Source organism: Girardinichthys multiradiatus, chromosome 4 (assembly GCF_021462225.1).
Source record: "Girardinichthys multiradiatus isolate DD_20200921_A chromosome 4, DD_fGirMul_XY1, whole genome shotgun sequence".
NCBI classification, from domain to species: Eukaryota; Metazoa; Chordata; class Actinopteri; order Cyprinodontiformes; family Goodeidae; genus Girardinichthys; species Girardinichthys multiradiatus.
The window spans coordinates 33,487,247-33,502,902 of NC_061797.1; the positions used below are offsets into that span (position 1 = coordinate 33,487,247).

Here is a 15,656-nt window from a genome sequence, read left to right on the forward strand (position 1 = left end):
GGGAGAGTTACAGTGTGGAGAAGCCCCAATGAAGCGTACCACCCAGACTGTTGCATGCCCAGAGTGAAGCATGAGGGTGGATCAGTGATGGTTTGGGCTGCCATATCATGGCATTCCCTTGGCCCAATACTTGTGGTAGATGGGCGCGTCACTGCCAAGGACTACCGAACTATTCTTGAGGACCATGTGCATCCAATGGTTCAAACATTGTATCCTGAAGGCGGTGCCGTGTATCAGGATGACAATGCACCAATACACACAGCAAGACTGGTGAAAGATTGGTTTGATGAACATGAAAGTGAAGTTGAACATCTCCCATGGCCTGCACAGTCACCAGATCTAAATATTATTGAGCCACTTTGGGGTGTTTTGGAGGAGCGAGTCAGGAAACGTTTTCCTCCACCAGTATCACGTAGTGATCTGGCCACTATCCTGCAAGAAGAATGGCTTAACATCCCTTTGACCACTGTGCAGGACTTGTATATGTCATTCCCAAGACAAATTTAAGCTGTATTGACCGCAAAAGGAGGCCCTACACCATACTAATAAATTATTGTGGTCTAAAACCAGGTGTTTCAGTTTCATTGTCCAACCCCTGTATAATCAGAAGGCAGATGTAAATAAGTATTTGCTGTATTGTACATGATGTCAGCAGCCTATGCCTAAATGGTCATCTACAATGCTCCCCGTCTGTGGAGAAGTTCTGTGGTCTGCTGCTATCTGCTCTCCAGCTTCTGAATGCAGCAGCTACCAGAGCTGCTCAGAATCCGGGCTGGTGCTGAAAGCATCGATTGTGTGGCAATGCCTGTTTGTTTGCGCCGTAATCCCAGGGCCAAATCTACCTTTTAACACTCCTCTCCCCTCCTCCACCAGCAGGTTCTGCTCCTCTCTTCAGTTCGGTTTTCTCCACCTTTTTTTTCTCCGTTTTATTTTGGTCATTTTACCAACTAAACCTCATTATACAAGGAGATCACAGTAAAATGCAGAATATTAATATGAAATGCAGTATGAGAGCAACCAGCATGACAAGTAAACATATGAATAACATCAAAATAATGAGCATGTAAATAAGCTAAGTTCAAACTATTTGATGCTGTGACCAAACATTTTTACGATTTGTTACACGATTTACAAATTTCTGAATCCAATATAAATTCTCGTACTCATCGTCTTCCACTTTATCCGGGACCAGGTCGCGGGGCCAGCAGACTCAGCAGAGACGTCCCTCTACCCAGACACCTCCTCCAGCTCCTCCGGGGGGAGCCCAAGGCATTCCCAGGCCAGCCGAGAGACATAGTCCCTCCAGTGTGTCCTGGGCCTCCTCCCGGTGGGACGTGCCTGGAACACCTCCCGAGGAAGGCGTCCAGGAGGCATCCGGTATAGATGCCCGAGCCACCTCAACTGGCTCCTCTCAATGTGGAGGAGCAGCGGCTCTACTCCGAGCCCCTCCCAGATGGCTGAGCTCCTCACCCTATCTCTAAGGGAGTGCCACCCTACGGAGAAAGCCTAAGCATCCGGGGATCGGGCCGCCGAGGTCCCCACCTTCGTCCGCCGCCCAATCCTCTTTGCCCCGGTCCCTCACGCAGGTGGTGGGCCTACTGGGGGATGGTCTCGCATCTCTCGTTCAGGCTTGGCCCGGCCGGGTCCCATACCGGGTGACGTCACGTGCCTCAATTTTGTAATCGTCATGAGGGTTCTTGAACCGCTCTTTGTCTGACCCGTCACCTAGAGTCTGTTTGCCATGGGAGACCCTACCAGGGGCATTTAAGCCCCAGACAACATAGCCTCTAGGATCATTCGAGCACTCAAACCCCTCCACCACGTTAAGGTGGCGGTTCAAGGAGGGGAATATAAATTATATTATGTTAATTTCTCTCCATTGATTACTAGGAGCGCATTTGTTTTTTTTGTTTTTGCGACAAAACAACTCACCATGTATAGCGGTCAGTATGACGACTTTTTCTGAAATGCTGTTAGTTTTACAGCAGATGTAATGGGACTCACACCTTCCAAAAAGTTCCTCTTTTGCCTCATGACAATGTTTTTGGGAAATATGAGATGCAACTCTGTTCTTTTTGGTCAGCAGTGGGTTTGGCCTTTGAACTTTCTCATGGATGTTATTTAGGTTCAGTCATAAACACTTTGACCTTAACTGATACAAGTGTTTATTGCTTTTTCAAATCTTTTAGCTTATCTCATGTTGACACAAAAGGTTCATTGTCACTCATGAAATCAAACCCAAAAAATTGATTTAAGAGGGGGGATAATTACTTTTCTTAAAGGGCTAGATTTGTTTGAATATTTTTTTCTCCTCATGAAATAACATTGATATAAAAAATTTAGGTATGCAGAAAAAAAAGCAAAAACAGAAGGCTGCAAATACTTTTTCCAACACTATAAATGTCTTATATGCTGCAGGTATCTGACTCTGTTGAGCTTAGCTGTTCCGTCAGAGCTCTTCAGCAGAACTTGGAGGAACTGAAGAGTATTAATGAATCACTAAGGAAAGAAAATGGCAGTTTGAGAGAACAGCTCAACACAGCCAGAATCGGTACACATACACAATTCATTTGTTGTTTCAGACCTGCAGTGTTATACTCAGACATCCATGTTTCCCTCCTTTGGTTTTAGGCGGAGAAGGTGCACGAGGTCGGTCACTGCGTCCTAGCTGTGATGCAGAGTTTGCACGTGCACTGAAAGCTTTCTACCACAGTATGACTTCTGTAAGGGGTCAGCTGCAGCGCCTGCGCAGACATAGACCCAGCGTATGCATCCTTATCTTTATGTAGCATTAGACGATATATTACCGTTGCCTGGCTAAAACAATGAAATGGTCACATTAATATTAAATATTACAGTAATTAGTCATTTTTGACAATGTTGGTTTTCTTGCATTTGCTTTCTAGGAAGAGTCAGACCTGCTGGGACTTCGACTGTTTGTGGATGAGCAGAGTCGTCTGCTGAGAGACTTCTCAGAGCAGCTGGAGGAGAGTGTCTCTGCACTTAAACAAGACGTAGCCACCATTGTCCGCCGCAAAAGAGAACGCTCAAGTGTCTGGTCTTAACTTGGTGTTTGTTGATTTGAAAAGCTATCCAAACTGTAAGTACCTCCAGCTCTTCATTACATCCCAACACAGTCGATTATGAACGTTCACGCTGTTTCAAAGTACTACAGTTTTGGTAAAGATGTCAATCATAACAGAGAAAGAGTCAAGTCAAAGTTTATTGGACTGCATGTAAAAGAGGCTTTTACATTACAATTGCAAATAAATTAAGTAAAGTTTTAAAAATCACAATGTTGAATTTTTAACCCTCATAGTTCTGAGTTTTTTTTTTCATGCTTCACTGTTAAAGGTTTATGAAGACAGACCTGTAAGAACATGGATGTTCAAAAGCTAAGAGCTTCTTTCATTTATTCTTTCCTCAACTATGTCCCATGTTGAGAAAAAAGCACTCTGGTTAATGCATGTAAGCAATCATGATAAAGTACAGACAATTGCTGTAGGTCCAAAAATGATGGGAGGAAAAACAGAAGGCAGATCAGTCATCATACAAGAACTCTATGTACAAAGTAAGTGAAAGCATAAGCATAAATTGGGCCTGGTGCAATTATTGGATAACTACAATCTCAATGCAAACCATATTCTCCTGTTTAAAGGGCTAAAACTGTGTTTTTAACTAAATTTGCTGGAAATAATGGATGCCACTGAATGAAATGCAGTACACAAAGCCAGTAAGAAGTACATTGGGGTTTGAACTCAAGAGGTAGACTTGAAAACCACAAAGCGAGCTGCCACCATTTTTACTGATGTGAATGCAGAACAAGAGAAGGCTGAGGGTACAGGTGAGGTAGGTTTAGTTAAATTACAAAGGATTAGGAATCAAACTGCATGAAAACATATTTACAGGTTGTTACATTTACAAGCAAAAGATCAGCCAATAAAATGTAATGAAGGTAAATCTGCCCATTTGAGGCAAATCTTAAGACAAAACAGCATGTACAGAGGTGAATATTACAACACTAGTCAGTTAAGGTATGAAATCTGAAATACTTTACGTTAAACTATTTTTATACAGATAAAAATGTAATTTAAAACTTTCGTTGGGTTTAACACACTGCTCTTTAGCTTGTTTCTCCACATTTTCCATGAAAAAATTCACTCAACGTTCCAGGGTTTACCTAGATATTCACTGAATTTATGGCAGGTGTTTCTACAGTAGGCAGGTTTCAAGTGAGATATCGGGAATATTACCTAAATTCCAGGCAGCTTTAGAAAGTGCAACGTGATTAGGCTTTAAGTTTGTTGTGAGCTAAAGAAAATAAAAACCGATCTGGCGATGCATTATTAGTTGATGGTGCTGTTTTAATCACGTCTTCTAGTTTAATTTAAGAGCTGCCTGTTTATGCAAGGCAGCAATCTTGGATTTCTGACCTCAAATAATCCCACTGGTTTTGATGTCATTCTTAGATACAATTTCTACACTCGGCATTAAATGGTAGCGCATAAGCGGAAATGCATACCAGCACCTGTTTCTGGGACTTAATTGTTTTTTCTTCTCAGCTTACAAACAGCTAATTTGGGGTTGTTTTTACCTTGCTAATGACAGATACAAAAATACCAGGGCCCAAATGTTGATATCCCTTCTCCAACACTCCTGAATTCCCTCTTCAGCGTTTAGGTGTGTTGGAAAAGGGAGCACACCTGGTTTAGAAAGATTTCATCATGTCCATGTTGTACTGCACAGATTATGCATTAGTTTCAAACTTCATCACCCCTGCTATGTCCCAGTCTTTATACATGCATCAGACAGTTTTCACAGTGTAAAAATATTTGACTAAATAATGATTAGGTCCATGTTTTTAGGCCCCTATTTGTCTAAGAAGTCACACAGAGATGAGCATTAATAGCTGCAGTCCAAAACAAACAAGCCACTTTTGTGACAAACTGTTTAAGATTGTTATAAAAGCAAAACTCTGCAGCTTTTCACAAATGTCACATTATTGGTGAAAGTCCTACAGGATTAGGATTTTGACACTGCAATGTTGTATTAAGTGCAATGACCTTTCTCCCCCACAATGTTTAGCCAGTTACTGGTCTCTATCCAGTGCAAGTTCCAGTTTTCCATAATTTTCCCAGAATAACACCTGAAATTGTAACACAATGGTCTGAGGACATGGATCACTTCTGGTGAAGCTAAACCGATGTGGTCACATAGGTCCAGACCCAAAATCACCACAGCACTCACTGGTGGATTCTGTATTTTGAGCCAGCATACCGTGACTCTGCGAAAGTTAAACTTTCAGGCACTGGTGCCGTCCTTCTCAGCAGCTCGGCCATCACTCCCTATTGTTCCATGGGTGATGAGGGTAGGTGAAGCCTCGGATATGTCCCGCTGGCTGCTGTGCTTTGAGTGGCTGTCTATCTTATGCAAGCTGTTGTGGGTGGAGAGTGGGTGGTCAAGCCGGGGCATGCTACCATGGAGATTGCGGTCCAGTGTGCCCCGGTAAGCTAAAGAATCGTTCCTGAGAGAGGTGGAGATGCACAGGAGTGAGGACAGGACCAAAGGGATGAAGGAGCGATGCAACAGTGTGTATTTTCTGATCTACCTGTCATCTCGAGTGCGGCGCAGGCTGCCGTGGTAGCTGGCCTTGCTGTGGAGGCTGCTAGGCTTGCTTCTGGTTGATGCAGGGTGTCCATGGTGAGTCCTGATTGGTTCGTCAAGATCATCTAGAGCTGCCAAGTGGGTGGAGGAGGCATGGGTGGAGGTGCCCTGCAGAGAAATGCATACATTTTCCATAATAAACAAGCATGTTGGATAAACTGATTTAAATGAACTACTATGCACATGCTTTTTTCTTATTAAACTCACTGTACAGACAAGAGTAAATGAATTAGAAATGTTCTTGTCATAAATAAATTTTTTGATTTTATCTTTTGTAGCTCAACTTGAAGCATAGTAGTATTTACAGAAGAATGACATGTTTTTAATTACATATGGGTTTTTGTCTGAGCTGTAAAGAGCTTCAGTGATGTGGCTGGATCTACATGAAGTCTGTTCAATAAAAATATGCTTTTCTGACCCACCCTTCTGTTTATTATTGCATTACGAATGGTAGGAACTTTTAAACCTTACAGTATTCAGTGTCTTGTTTTATTTTGCAACAACAGCCACCAGAGATTTGTTACTGTATGCCATGAAGCTCCTGCTAGGCACTTTGACCATACTCTGTATAATTGTGACTGCAGTTTGCTGTCTACCTGAGTAGACGTCCCTCTTGACTTCCTAATGATGGGGGTGTTTGGCTCACGCAGTAGAGACTGAGCGAAGTCTGGCTGTTCCTGCAGAACCTGTCGGGACTCATTCACCCCACTGCTGCAGACACACAAAACAAAGGATTTTTAATACATAAATGTAGGTCAACTGAAAAGCATGTTCATGTACTGTACAGCATATGCACTCAATACTTTCTTGAGCCTGCTTTTTGCATAAATTACAGCATTAACACTGTTTGGCATGAAAAAGATCAGCCCGTGACTCTGCTGAAGTGTTGAGAAAGCCCAGGGTACTTTAATTGTGGCCTTCAGCTTGTTGAGTCTGGTGTATCATCTATCTCCTAACAATACTCCATACATTGATTTTTGGTAGCTGGCCAATCAAGCTCAGTGATTCCATGGTCATTAAACCAGATTTGGTACCTATGGCAGTGTGGGCTGGTGTCAAGTTCTGCTGGAAAATGAAAACAGCATTTCCACAAAGCTTGTCACTGTCGCTAGATCTGGTCCTTTATTTCTAGATTAAATGCAAAATGTACTTTAATCTAAAAAGATACACTGAACAACACAATCTAGTCTTCTGATGTGTGCAACAGTTGTGCCCCAACCTTCATTTGCCTATGGATTTTTTTTTCTACCACAGTTTATCCTTCCACTCAACTTTCAACTCCAACAGTCAGTTTGTTCCCTGGTACTTTAAGCATGAATGTTCTGCATGGAAACTGCTTTTTTTTTTTTTTAAATCATTTTATTTTTTCATTAGCTTTCAGCCGTAAATACCAAAATAAACCAACATACATTTTTGAAACACACTGGGTAAATGAATCCATTTATTACATGAATGTTACTTTGTGAATTGAATCACTAATGAATTAACGTTTCTATTACATTTTAATTTGAGATGCACCTGTACTGCAGCTTTAAACAAGACTTTAAGGAAGTTGAGGTTTGTTATAAAGAAAAACAGATTAGTGAGTTAAGGTAACTGAGGAAATGTAGGCATGATACCAATGCAGAGTGAAACACATTATTCTCTCCACATTAAAAGGGGTGGTTGCATGTAAGAATCTAATTTCCATAGTGATTTTCCAACAGCATGTGCTTTGATGATCAAAAAAAGTATGTAGGATCAAAACTAGAAAATGCTTTAAGAATTAAAACCTAAACGTGCAAAGCCACTGCTGTCATCCATTGGGATAAGCCACGTCTGCACATACTTAAATTCCCTCTTTAGACAAATATCCGATTTTATCCATTTTCTAATTTTCTACAAGATTTTGCTATAATTACAAATGCTGTTCTGAAGTCAATTCTTTTCTTGACACCTATTTACATTATGGTACTACAAGGGTTGTAACTGAGGAAGCATAAGACAAAGACAGAATCCTTTGGGAAAACATTTTCTGGCCTTATAAACGTCGACCAAAAGACTTACTCTTTGCGTCTGCGTCCATGCAGGAAACTGGCCCATTCAAAGCATGTCTTCTTACTGCCCACCCAGAAAACAGAGGGAATCCCCACCACCAACATCATCAGGTATTTAATGAGGAACAGAACCATGGCAGGCTTGCTGGTCTGTTCAACCTAACAGGAACAGAAATATTGAAACATTCCACTTTAAAATAACACATGGGCAGAGGGAAGAATGTTGCAATAATAAAAGCATATTTGTCTAGTAGGTCATTTTCTCAGTAATAAAGACATGGGTGCACTGAATGCCATTGAAACAATTTAGAGATTATGGGGCCTAAAACTATTCAGCCCTGACATGTGTTTTTATCCTAGTCAGTCATTCCAGATGATTGAAGATGGGAGCAAATCCAAGTAAAACCCCACCTGCTTTAACTGCTGAAAATGGATTGTGATGCATCTCTCAGTAGAGGGCAGTACTAATTAAACAACAAATCTAATTTGTAGACATTTTTTTTTAAATGGTGAGCTGATGAGGTCTTTAATATTTTATAACACTAACACTGATGTTTAGTTTCCTTCCTGATTGCATTTGGTGAAAATGCAATCAATAACTGAATTACATTTGGTTGCTTTTGTAACTGAATATGCACTCAAACTAGGGATGCGCCGATCAGGCTTTTCCCGGCTGATATCGATGTCCATCTTTCTTTTTTCAGATTGGACCAGGGGATTCCAGTTTCTTTTTTCGCCCTATAGACAAACAACTTACTGCCGGTTCTTTGATAGAGGGTGAACCCACCTGAAAATAATGGAATTACAAGATCATCCCAATTTATATAAATGTTTTTATTTTTATTTGTATTGAAGTCAAATAAAAAAAATTTTTTTTTAAAGCGGTAGAAAATGACTGACTGACTGACTGTATTGAAGTCAAAACACAGTACATCAACATGCATGATTTTGTTTGATGTATTTATAGACTAGAAATGCTGGGATTTTTTAGGTTTCATGCATTTATCGAGTTGGGAAAATGAATTAAGACCTTTCAGTATTTGACCTGCTGATCACCAATCACAGACAATCAAAGGAAACTGGCCGATTCTGCTCTCTGGTCAATCGATTAGTGAATCTCTACTTTAAAACATACAAAACAATACTTTAGAAAATCAACAGAGAAACAGACCAAAAGTAAATCCTATGGTTTAAAGCTGTTATGTAACAACGAAATCATGATCACAAGAGAGCAGCTGGTGCATTAAAGACCTTTGCTTTGCCCTCATTATTTCAGAGTTTGGTGGGTTTTAATAACCCATTCTGTTTACTGCACCACTTGTCCACAAAATATAGCCAAAAAATTAAAGGAAACAAGTCAAAGCTCAACTGCTGACAATCTAAATACACTTAATTAAATAAAGGAACACTTTAAAGGAACACATAAATCAGTATCATATCAAGTCAGTTAAGCAATAGAGGGTCAGGATCTGGGAGGAGATACCCCAAGACACCATCAGTCATCTCATAAGGAGCATTCACCAATGTTATCAGGCATGCATACAAGTATGTGGGGGCCATACAAACTACTGGGCACCATTGTGAGTGGCTGAAATGTCATTACAGCAACTCATAATTGAAGCAGCCAGCTGCATCATTTCTTAGTCAATTTTATTCAGTAACTTTTAGATTAGATGTGTTTTCAAAGTGTTTCTTTAATGTTTTTGAGCACTGTATAATTACATGACAAGCCCCTTGATCTTCAATAATAACACAGAATATCCAATTTTTTAAAGTCATTAAACTGTTCTGTCTGTCATTCAAGGTTTGCACATATGAGCTAAGGGATAGGTCAAATGACACACATCGAAATACCACAGCTACAACAGCATGCAACAGAGGCCCATCCCCATGAGGTCACAAACAGACAGCACATACACTGACCTGTAATATAAGCACCTGCCTCCATTCACCCATACAGCCTATCTTATGGTGGCAAACACTTGTCTGGACATCCAATGTAATTTAAAAATTTCATGCATGCTTTCACCAGGGAGTGTGGGGTCAATGTCTCTGGTTATTAATTTAGCACCAGACTGTATGAACCCCCCCCCTCTTCAAAACTGCTACAAAGCACTCATAGAGAACAGGCAGCAGAGCATGACTGAGAAAGTTTAAAAGAAAGAGACACCAGCTAAGAAAGGGAGGAGAAGAGAAGAAGGGGGAGACCCGAAGATGGAAGTGTAGGAAAATCGTCCGAAAGAGTGAAAGACAAGAAGACAAAGAAGGCCAGAGGAAAACAAAGATTGTAGTTTTTGGGAGTCGGTCTGGAGAGCTGCATTAGGTGAGCTAATGACGCGTACAGCACTATGGTCTCCTCCACAAATATGTTCTCCTTCAAACACACACACACGCACCTACCTACCAGGGTCTGTTAGTCACAGCAGCAGACAGACACAGACACACAGGCCTTTACCGCTGAATGATTAGCTCAGAAAATTACAATTTGGTTTCAAGTTTAAATTGGCAACAACAAAACTGTAATGATTTGGGGAAAAAGCCAAAAAAAATATTCTCAGTTATTTTTGGAGCTTCTAGAATCACGAGATCCTCAATTTCATGGTATTCACACAAGAATTTAAAACAAAAATCCAATACAATAACATAACATTTTTAGTCATTTTGATTTTTATTCACAACACTTGGGTGAAAATCTAGAATAAAACCCTGCAAAATTTGGTAATAGTTTTCCAATGCCTATTACACAGATAATCAACTGAAACAATTTCCAAATAGCTGAATGTTTGATTCCCTAAATGCTGAATTTTTTGTACACATGGCCAATTGCTATTCGACGTTTGTGCAGCTCTACTGTTGGTAAATTTAATAATGACAGTATAGGATTATTATTATAGGACAGATTATAGGACAGATTAGGATTAAGTGACTGTGGCTCAGTAGGAAGAGTAGTCCTCTTGCAATCAGAAGGTTGTGGGTTCAATTCCAGCTTCCTCCTGCCATATGTCGATGTGCAAGGCACTTAACCTCAAGTTGTCTACCGATCAGCGTATCGGTGTTTGAGTGGGATTGGGTGTATATGGCTCTAGTGTAAAGCGCTTTGAGTGGTCTGCATGACTGGAAAAGCGCTATATAAGTTCAGTCCATTTACTTTTCAACATAGTTGTATAAAAGGCAAATTTATTTCTCTGCTGCATTTATCACGTCCTTGTGAATTTCTGCTTCTCCCCTCAGGGTCATCACAACAAATCACCTGCCTCCGTTTTACCGAATTACTTGTGTCCTCTGCTGTTACACCAACTATCTTCATGTCCTTACGTACTTCGTCTCCTCTTTTCTTCCTGCCTGGCATCTTCATCGCCAACGCCCTCTGTCCAATGGTAGCCAGCTTCTTTACCGAGTACATGAATAAACATTTGCTTCCTTAAGACCCGGACGACTTGCCGTAATTGATGGAATCGTAAATTTTGCTCTTACTAGAAAATCTGGCAGGGGCATGTCCAGCCATCAGTACTGGACCTTAAACCCAATTACATTTTGGTTCTGCAGCAGGACAATGATCCAAAGCATAGTACCGAGGCCTCCTCTGAATGACTCAAAAAAATCTGATTTTAGAGTGGCCTAGCCAAAGTTGTTGCTGCTGCTGCTTAGGGTGACACGACTAGTTGTTGAGTTTAGCGGGGGAATACCTTTCCACATGGGGCCAGGTTGGTTTTCATGATTTGAATCCAATTGGATTTGATCCAATATTAACATTTCTGTGTAACATTTATGTTTGAAAAAAAAACCTAAAGTAAAATAAATCTTTAGGAGGGCAAACACCTTTTCACTGTAGTGTAATACAGCTATATGAAATTTGATATTTAAAAGGCATGTTTATCTTGCATTAACAAGAGAGGTTAAAACTGAAAAAGATGACAATTTCTCATAGCTGTGTTGAGCAATCACATTGTTTTCCTTTACCTTGTATGGGCAGGGGATGTGATATCGCCTGCAGTTCTCCTCCATCCACGTCGTCTCCCAGATACTCCGATAGGTGTGTTCATAGATGTAACAACCAATCACTGTGAATAAAGGGGCGAGGTAGAGCACAGAGAACACGCCCATTCGAATCATGAACTTCACTAGTTTGGCCTGGTTTTCTTTCTCCAGGGGAATCTCCATCCGCACCCGGTTCAGAGCAACAATTCCCACTAAAAGCAGGGAGATGCCAACCTGAGGAAATAATGAAGTAAGAGAAGGCACTCAGACAGATATTGCACGATTATGATGAGCGATTATTTCTTAAAGAGTACAGTTAAGCACTCCACATTGCTATCATTCACCCCTTTATCTCTTCCACAATCAATCATTTATCCCCTCCCATTCATCCCTTCTTTCATCATTTCTCTTCTAACTGCACTCACCGCCACATTGAAGCAGAACGGTGCCAGAACAAACCACCTCAGGGCATCGATGTCATACAGCCCTATGAAACACACCCCACTGATCCCATCTCCCTCTATCTTATTCAAGGCCAACAGAGAGACAGTCAGGGCCCCTGGGAGGCCCCAGGCCACAGCGTGGAAGAGGAGGGCTTTCTTTTCAATGGCCTCACTGCCCCATTTAGGCACAGCAGCCAGGAACCAAGTGATTGTCAGTATTACCCACCACACGCTGCCGGCCATGGTAAAGAAATACAAGACCATGAAGAAAAGCGTGCACGCCTGAAAAAGAAACAAGAAAAAACTATTTTTGGAAGGACGCTGTAAAACTGATGTCCTTTAAATTTAGATTGAAAACATTCCCATGAGACAAATGGCAATGTTAAGAAATATGTTAATTATTCAAACCCTGACCTTGTTGTGAGATCCCTGTGTGATGGTTGAAGCTCTAAACTGGGCCGGGCTCACTGCATTGCATGCTACTCTGTCCTCTAGAAGGAAACCCAGGAAGAAGACCAGCGACACCATGACGTAACACACAGCGTAGAAAATGATTGGCCGCTCGGGGTATCGGAACCTATCAGAAGACAACTTCATTAATTTCTCTGATTCACTTTTAGTCCTATTTCAAAACTTGTTAAATATGCACCTTTTTAAAGTTTTTAAAATTTATTTTCATTTTGAATTTCAGATTCATTTGATAATATATATATATATATATATATATTCAGTAAAGAAAATACTGACTAAACTAATGCCACATAACAGCTATTCAGACCTTGTAACATCGATGAGAAACGTTAGGAAAGTAAAGAGCGTTGCAGAAAGACAAGCAACAGAGACGACTCCGATGAAGTATCTCATGAAGGTCAGCTCCTGCTGACTGAAGAACATTGATGGGCAGGGAGCAGAACAGTCCTTCCTTCCCATGAAGGTGTAGCCGAGGTCCGGGTCGACCTTCAGCTCTCGGGGACACCAGAAACCATAATCTCTTTGGACGGTCATGGATGCTTGGTCAGTGGGTTCTGAGCCTGTCAGTAGGTCATCAACGCGAGGGTAAGGTTCATCACAATCCGGAAACCTGAAAAAACAAACACTTTGTCAGCTGAACTACAAGCTACTACAAGCTTGTCTGAGATTTCAGTTTATGCAATCACACATTAAGAGTATTGTCTTTTGGTTCAGCTATATATATTTCTGATTGGAAGTAGTATTAAGGTTCTGGAGCAGCCCAGCCAGAGAATCCACTTCAATCTGAAGGAAAATCTGTGGGCGGACTTCCAGATTAAGGTAATGGTACTAAGGCCTTCCAACCTCAAAGACTTGGAGCTTATCACCAAGTATAAATGGTCAAAACACCAGTGGAAACATGCTGCACAGCAATTATAAGCAAGGTTTGATTACTGCATAATGAATAAAGGATTTTCCACTGATTATAGCAAATGGTGTGAATGATTTTATACATGCAATTTTCTTATTGAAATAAAAACTAAAACATGGAGCGCTTATAAAAGAAAAAAAAAAAAGACTTGCACCTTCACTGCCTGGCTTGTTAAAATAAGGTGGTCTGGTGACAGTTGTTTGAATAAACTGAAGCGCTGGCTCACACCTACGTGCATTAGAGAAAAAAAATGATGGTCAGGAGTCTAAACGTTACTGAAAGCTTTGTTTTTCTGATTAACATTTTATCACAAACCTTTGTAAATACCTGTGATGAGTTACACACAGACTTTGCTCAGCACATAAAGCTTAAAAGTCGTTCAACAGGGTGCTGGTTTGTAAGGTCGCCAACATAATGCTTGCATCATATTTATACTTGCTTTCTCCTACTCACTGGATAAATTATCACGTAATTTTATTCACTTTAAAAAACTCCATCTCGACTTGAAAAATTTGCCATCACTACTATCTTTATGGGTTGACATTGTGTTTTGAATTGATGCCAGAATTCGCAGTTCCAAATGTAACTTCCTCACTTCTGGTAGCTTCTGACTGTTTTCTCAGCTGCCTTCAGCATAGTTTCTTCCATCCTTTTGTATACATTTCTAAATTTTGAACGTCGAAATAATCAAATCTATTGTTTGCTTCAAGCCCAAACACATTTTAAAAGTGGTCTGTACTCACACCAGCTGTGATCAGGAAAAAGAAAATTTTAGCACACTGCTAATAATACCACATGGTTGACCAATCTACATTATAAGATGTGACAATAACTGTACTGAAGATTGTAATGTATATGCTACACAAAAAGTAAATGGGATTAAAAAATATATTTTTTTATCTAGATCCAATTTGTCTTAATTAGATTCTTGTAAGTCTTCAAGTTCTTTTTGTCTTAAGTTATGGTGAGATAAATGCTTGTTTTTAAAGACATGAGCACAAGAAATTAAGAGATAAATCATGTGATGTGTTGATTTATTATTTGCTTTATGTTGCTAGTATTGTGGTATTTGTTACGTGCCTAGTTGCTACAATGAACAGCCAATCAGTGAATGCCCTGTCCAGCGCTATCAACATGTTTAATTACATCAGGCGTAACATTTGGAAAAAGAAAAACCTAAATGGTCTGGTGCAGAAGTTTTATTACAAACTGAAAAGATGATAGACACATGAGTTTATTGATATTTATAGCAGCTGTGGACAACCTGATGGCAGATTGCTGGCTTGGTAGATAAAAGCATGAACTCCTGCTCTGTGTTGATCTGTGATTTTCAATTGATCTTCAATGATCTCTCATTTACTTCAGCGCAGTTGAGTAATCTTTAATTTCTGCACCAGGGTAGTTCCCCCAGTAGCCAAGTTAAAAACCATAGGTGAGACAATGAAGTCTGATCCTATATGTTTATTATACGCCTTGTCCATATCAGAAACCACAAATAAGATTTGTGTAAAGAGGTCTGTGAAAGCTCAATCTTTGTTTAATTCCAACATTCAAGTTGAATGTATCTACACTTAGGATTGTAGAACTGTACGTCTGACAGTCATAGAAATGTGTTCATTCAAGGTTTAAATTTTTGGACTGCATTTTTCCATCTTTACCTGTTACACTCCATGTCATCTGGCCAAGCTACTCCGAATATCTCCATGAGCTTGTGGCACTCGTCCTTGGCCCGTTGGCAGATGGATCGACATGGCATGGACAGTCGGCCGTACTCTGTGCACACCGGGGCATACAGGGCACACAAGAACATCCTCAGGTCGGCACTGCAGACCAAGTTTACCATTGGATGAAAAGGCTTTGGAAATAAAAGCACAAGAACATTTTAATTTTAGGTTCAAACTATTACAGCTTTAAGGCATGAACTCAAAACTTGTCTGTTTCACTTTAAAGCTACTGACTGAGCTTTTACTGTGACTAACTATGTGCTCTCTCTTATACTCTTAACTTGAAAACTGGCTCAGAGTTTATCTGTTTTTTGTTCCTAGATGAAGCCACTAAAGGAGCTACATCCATTAACATTTTACCTTTCCTTCCCATAGAAAGTACTCCTAGATCAGTGCTTCTGTGTTCTCTTTGTGTCTCTGGTCTGTTCTC

The 15,656-nt window shown here is 40.4% G+C and overlaps 2 protein-coding genes across 8 annotated transcripts in view; one reads left to right on the forward strand and one right to left on the reverse strand.

Annotated features, from left to right (window-relative positions):
• Positions 1-11,653, forward strand: part of kif28 (kinesin family member 28) — a 32,586-nt gene extending 20,933 nt beyond the window's left edge. For 3 of the 5 annotated variants that reach the window (XM_047363094.1, XM_047363089.1, XM_047363093.1), the window contains 3 exons: positions 2,419-2,551; positions 2,632-2,765; positions 2,907-3,587. In XM_047363094.1, coding sequence (XP_047219050.1) covers positions 2,419-2,551; positions 2,632-2,765; positions 2,907-3,065 — 426 coding nt within the window. In that variant the 3' untranslated portion in view covers positions 3,066-3,587. Of the gene's footprint in view, positions 1-2,418; positions 2,552-2,631; positions 2,766-2,906; positions 3,588-8,404; positions 8,588-10,931 lie in introns of those variants that run through there. The other 2 variants (XM_047363091.1, XM_047363090.1) reach the window with 2 other exon arrangements.
• The window catches only part of LOC124866969 (frizzled-3-like), a 35,127-nt gene continuing 22,676 nt past the window's right edge, over positions 3,206-15,656 (reverse strand). For 2 of the 3 annotated variants that reach the window (XM_047363095.1, XM_047363097.1), the window contains 9 exons: positions 15,161-15,357; positions 12,900-13,202; positions 12,536-12,698; positions 12,104-12,403; positions 11,661-11,912; positions 7,711-7,859; positions 6,261-6,375; positions 5,609-5,772; positions 3,206-5,524 (listed from right to left, as the gene is read on the reverse strand). In XM_047363095.1, the coding sequence (XP_047219051.1) occupies positions 5,302-5,524; positions 5,609-5,772; positions 6,261-6,375; positions 7,711-7,859; positions 11,661-11,912; positions 12,104-12,403; positions 12,536-12,698; positions 12,900-13,202; positions 15,161-15,357 (1,866 nt within the window). In that variant the 3' untranslated portion in view covers positions 3,206-5,301. The remainder of the gene's footprint in view (positions 5,525-5,608; positions 5,773-6,260; positions 6,376-7,710; positions 7,860-11,660; positions 11,913-12,103; positions 12,404-12,535; positions 12,699-12,899; positions 13,203-15,160; positions 15,358-15,656) is intronic. The other variant, XM_047363096.1, reaches the window with a different exon arrangement.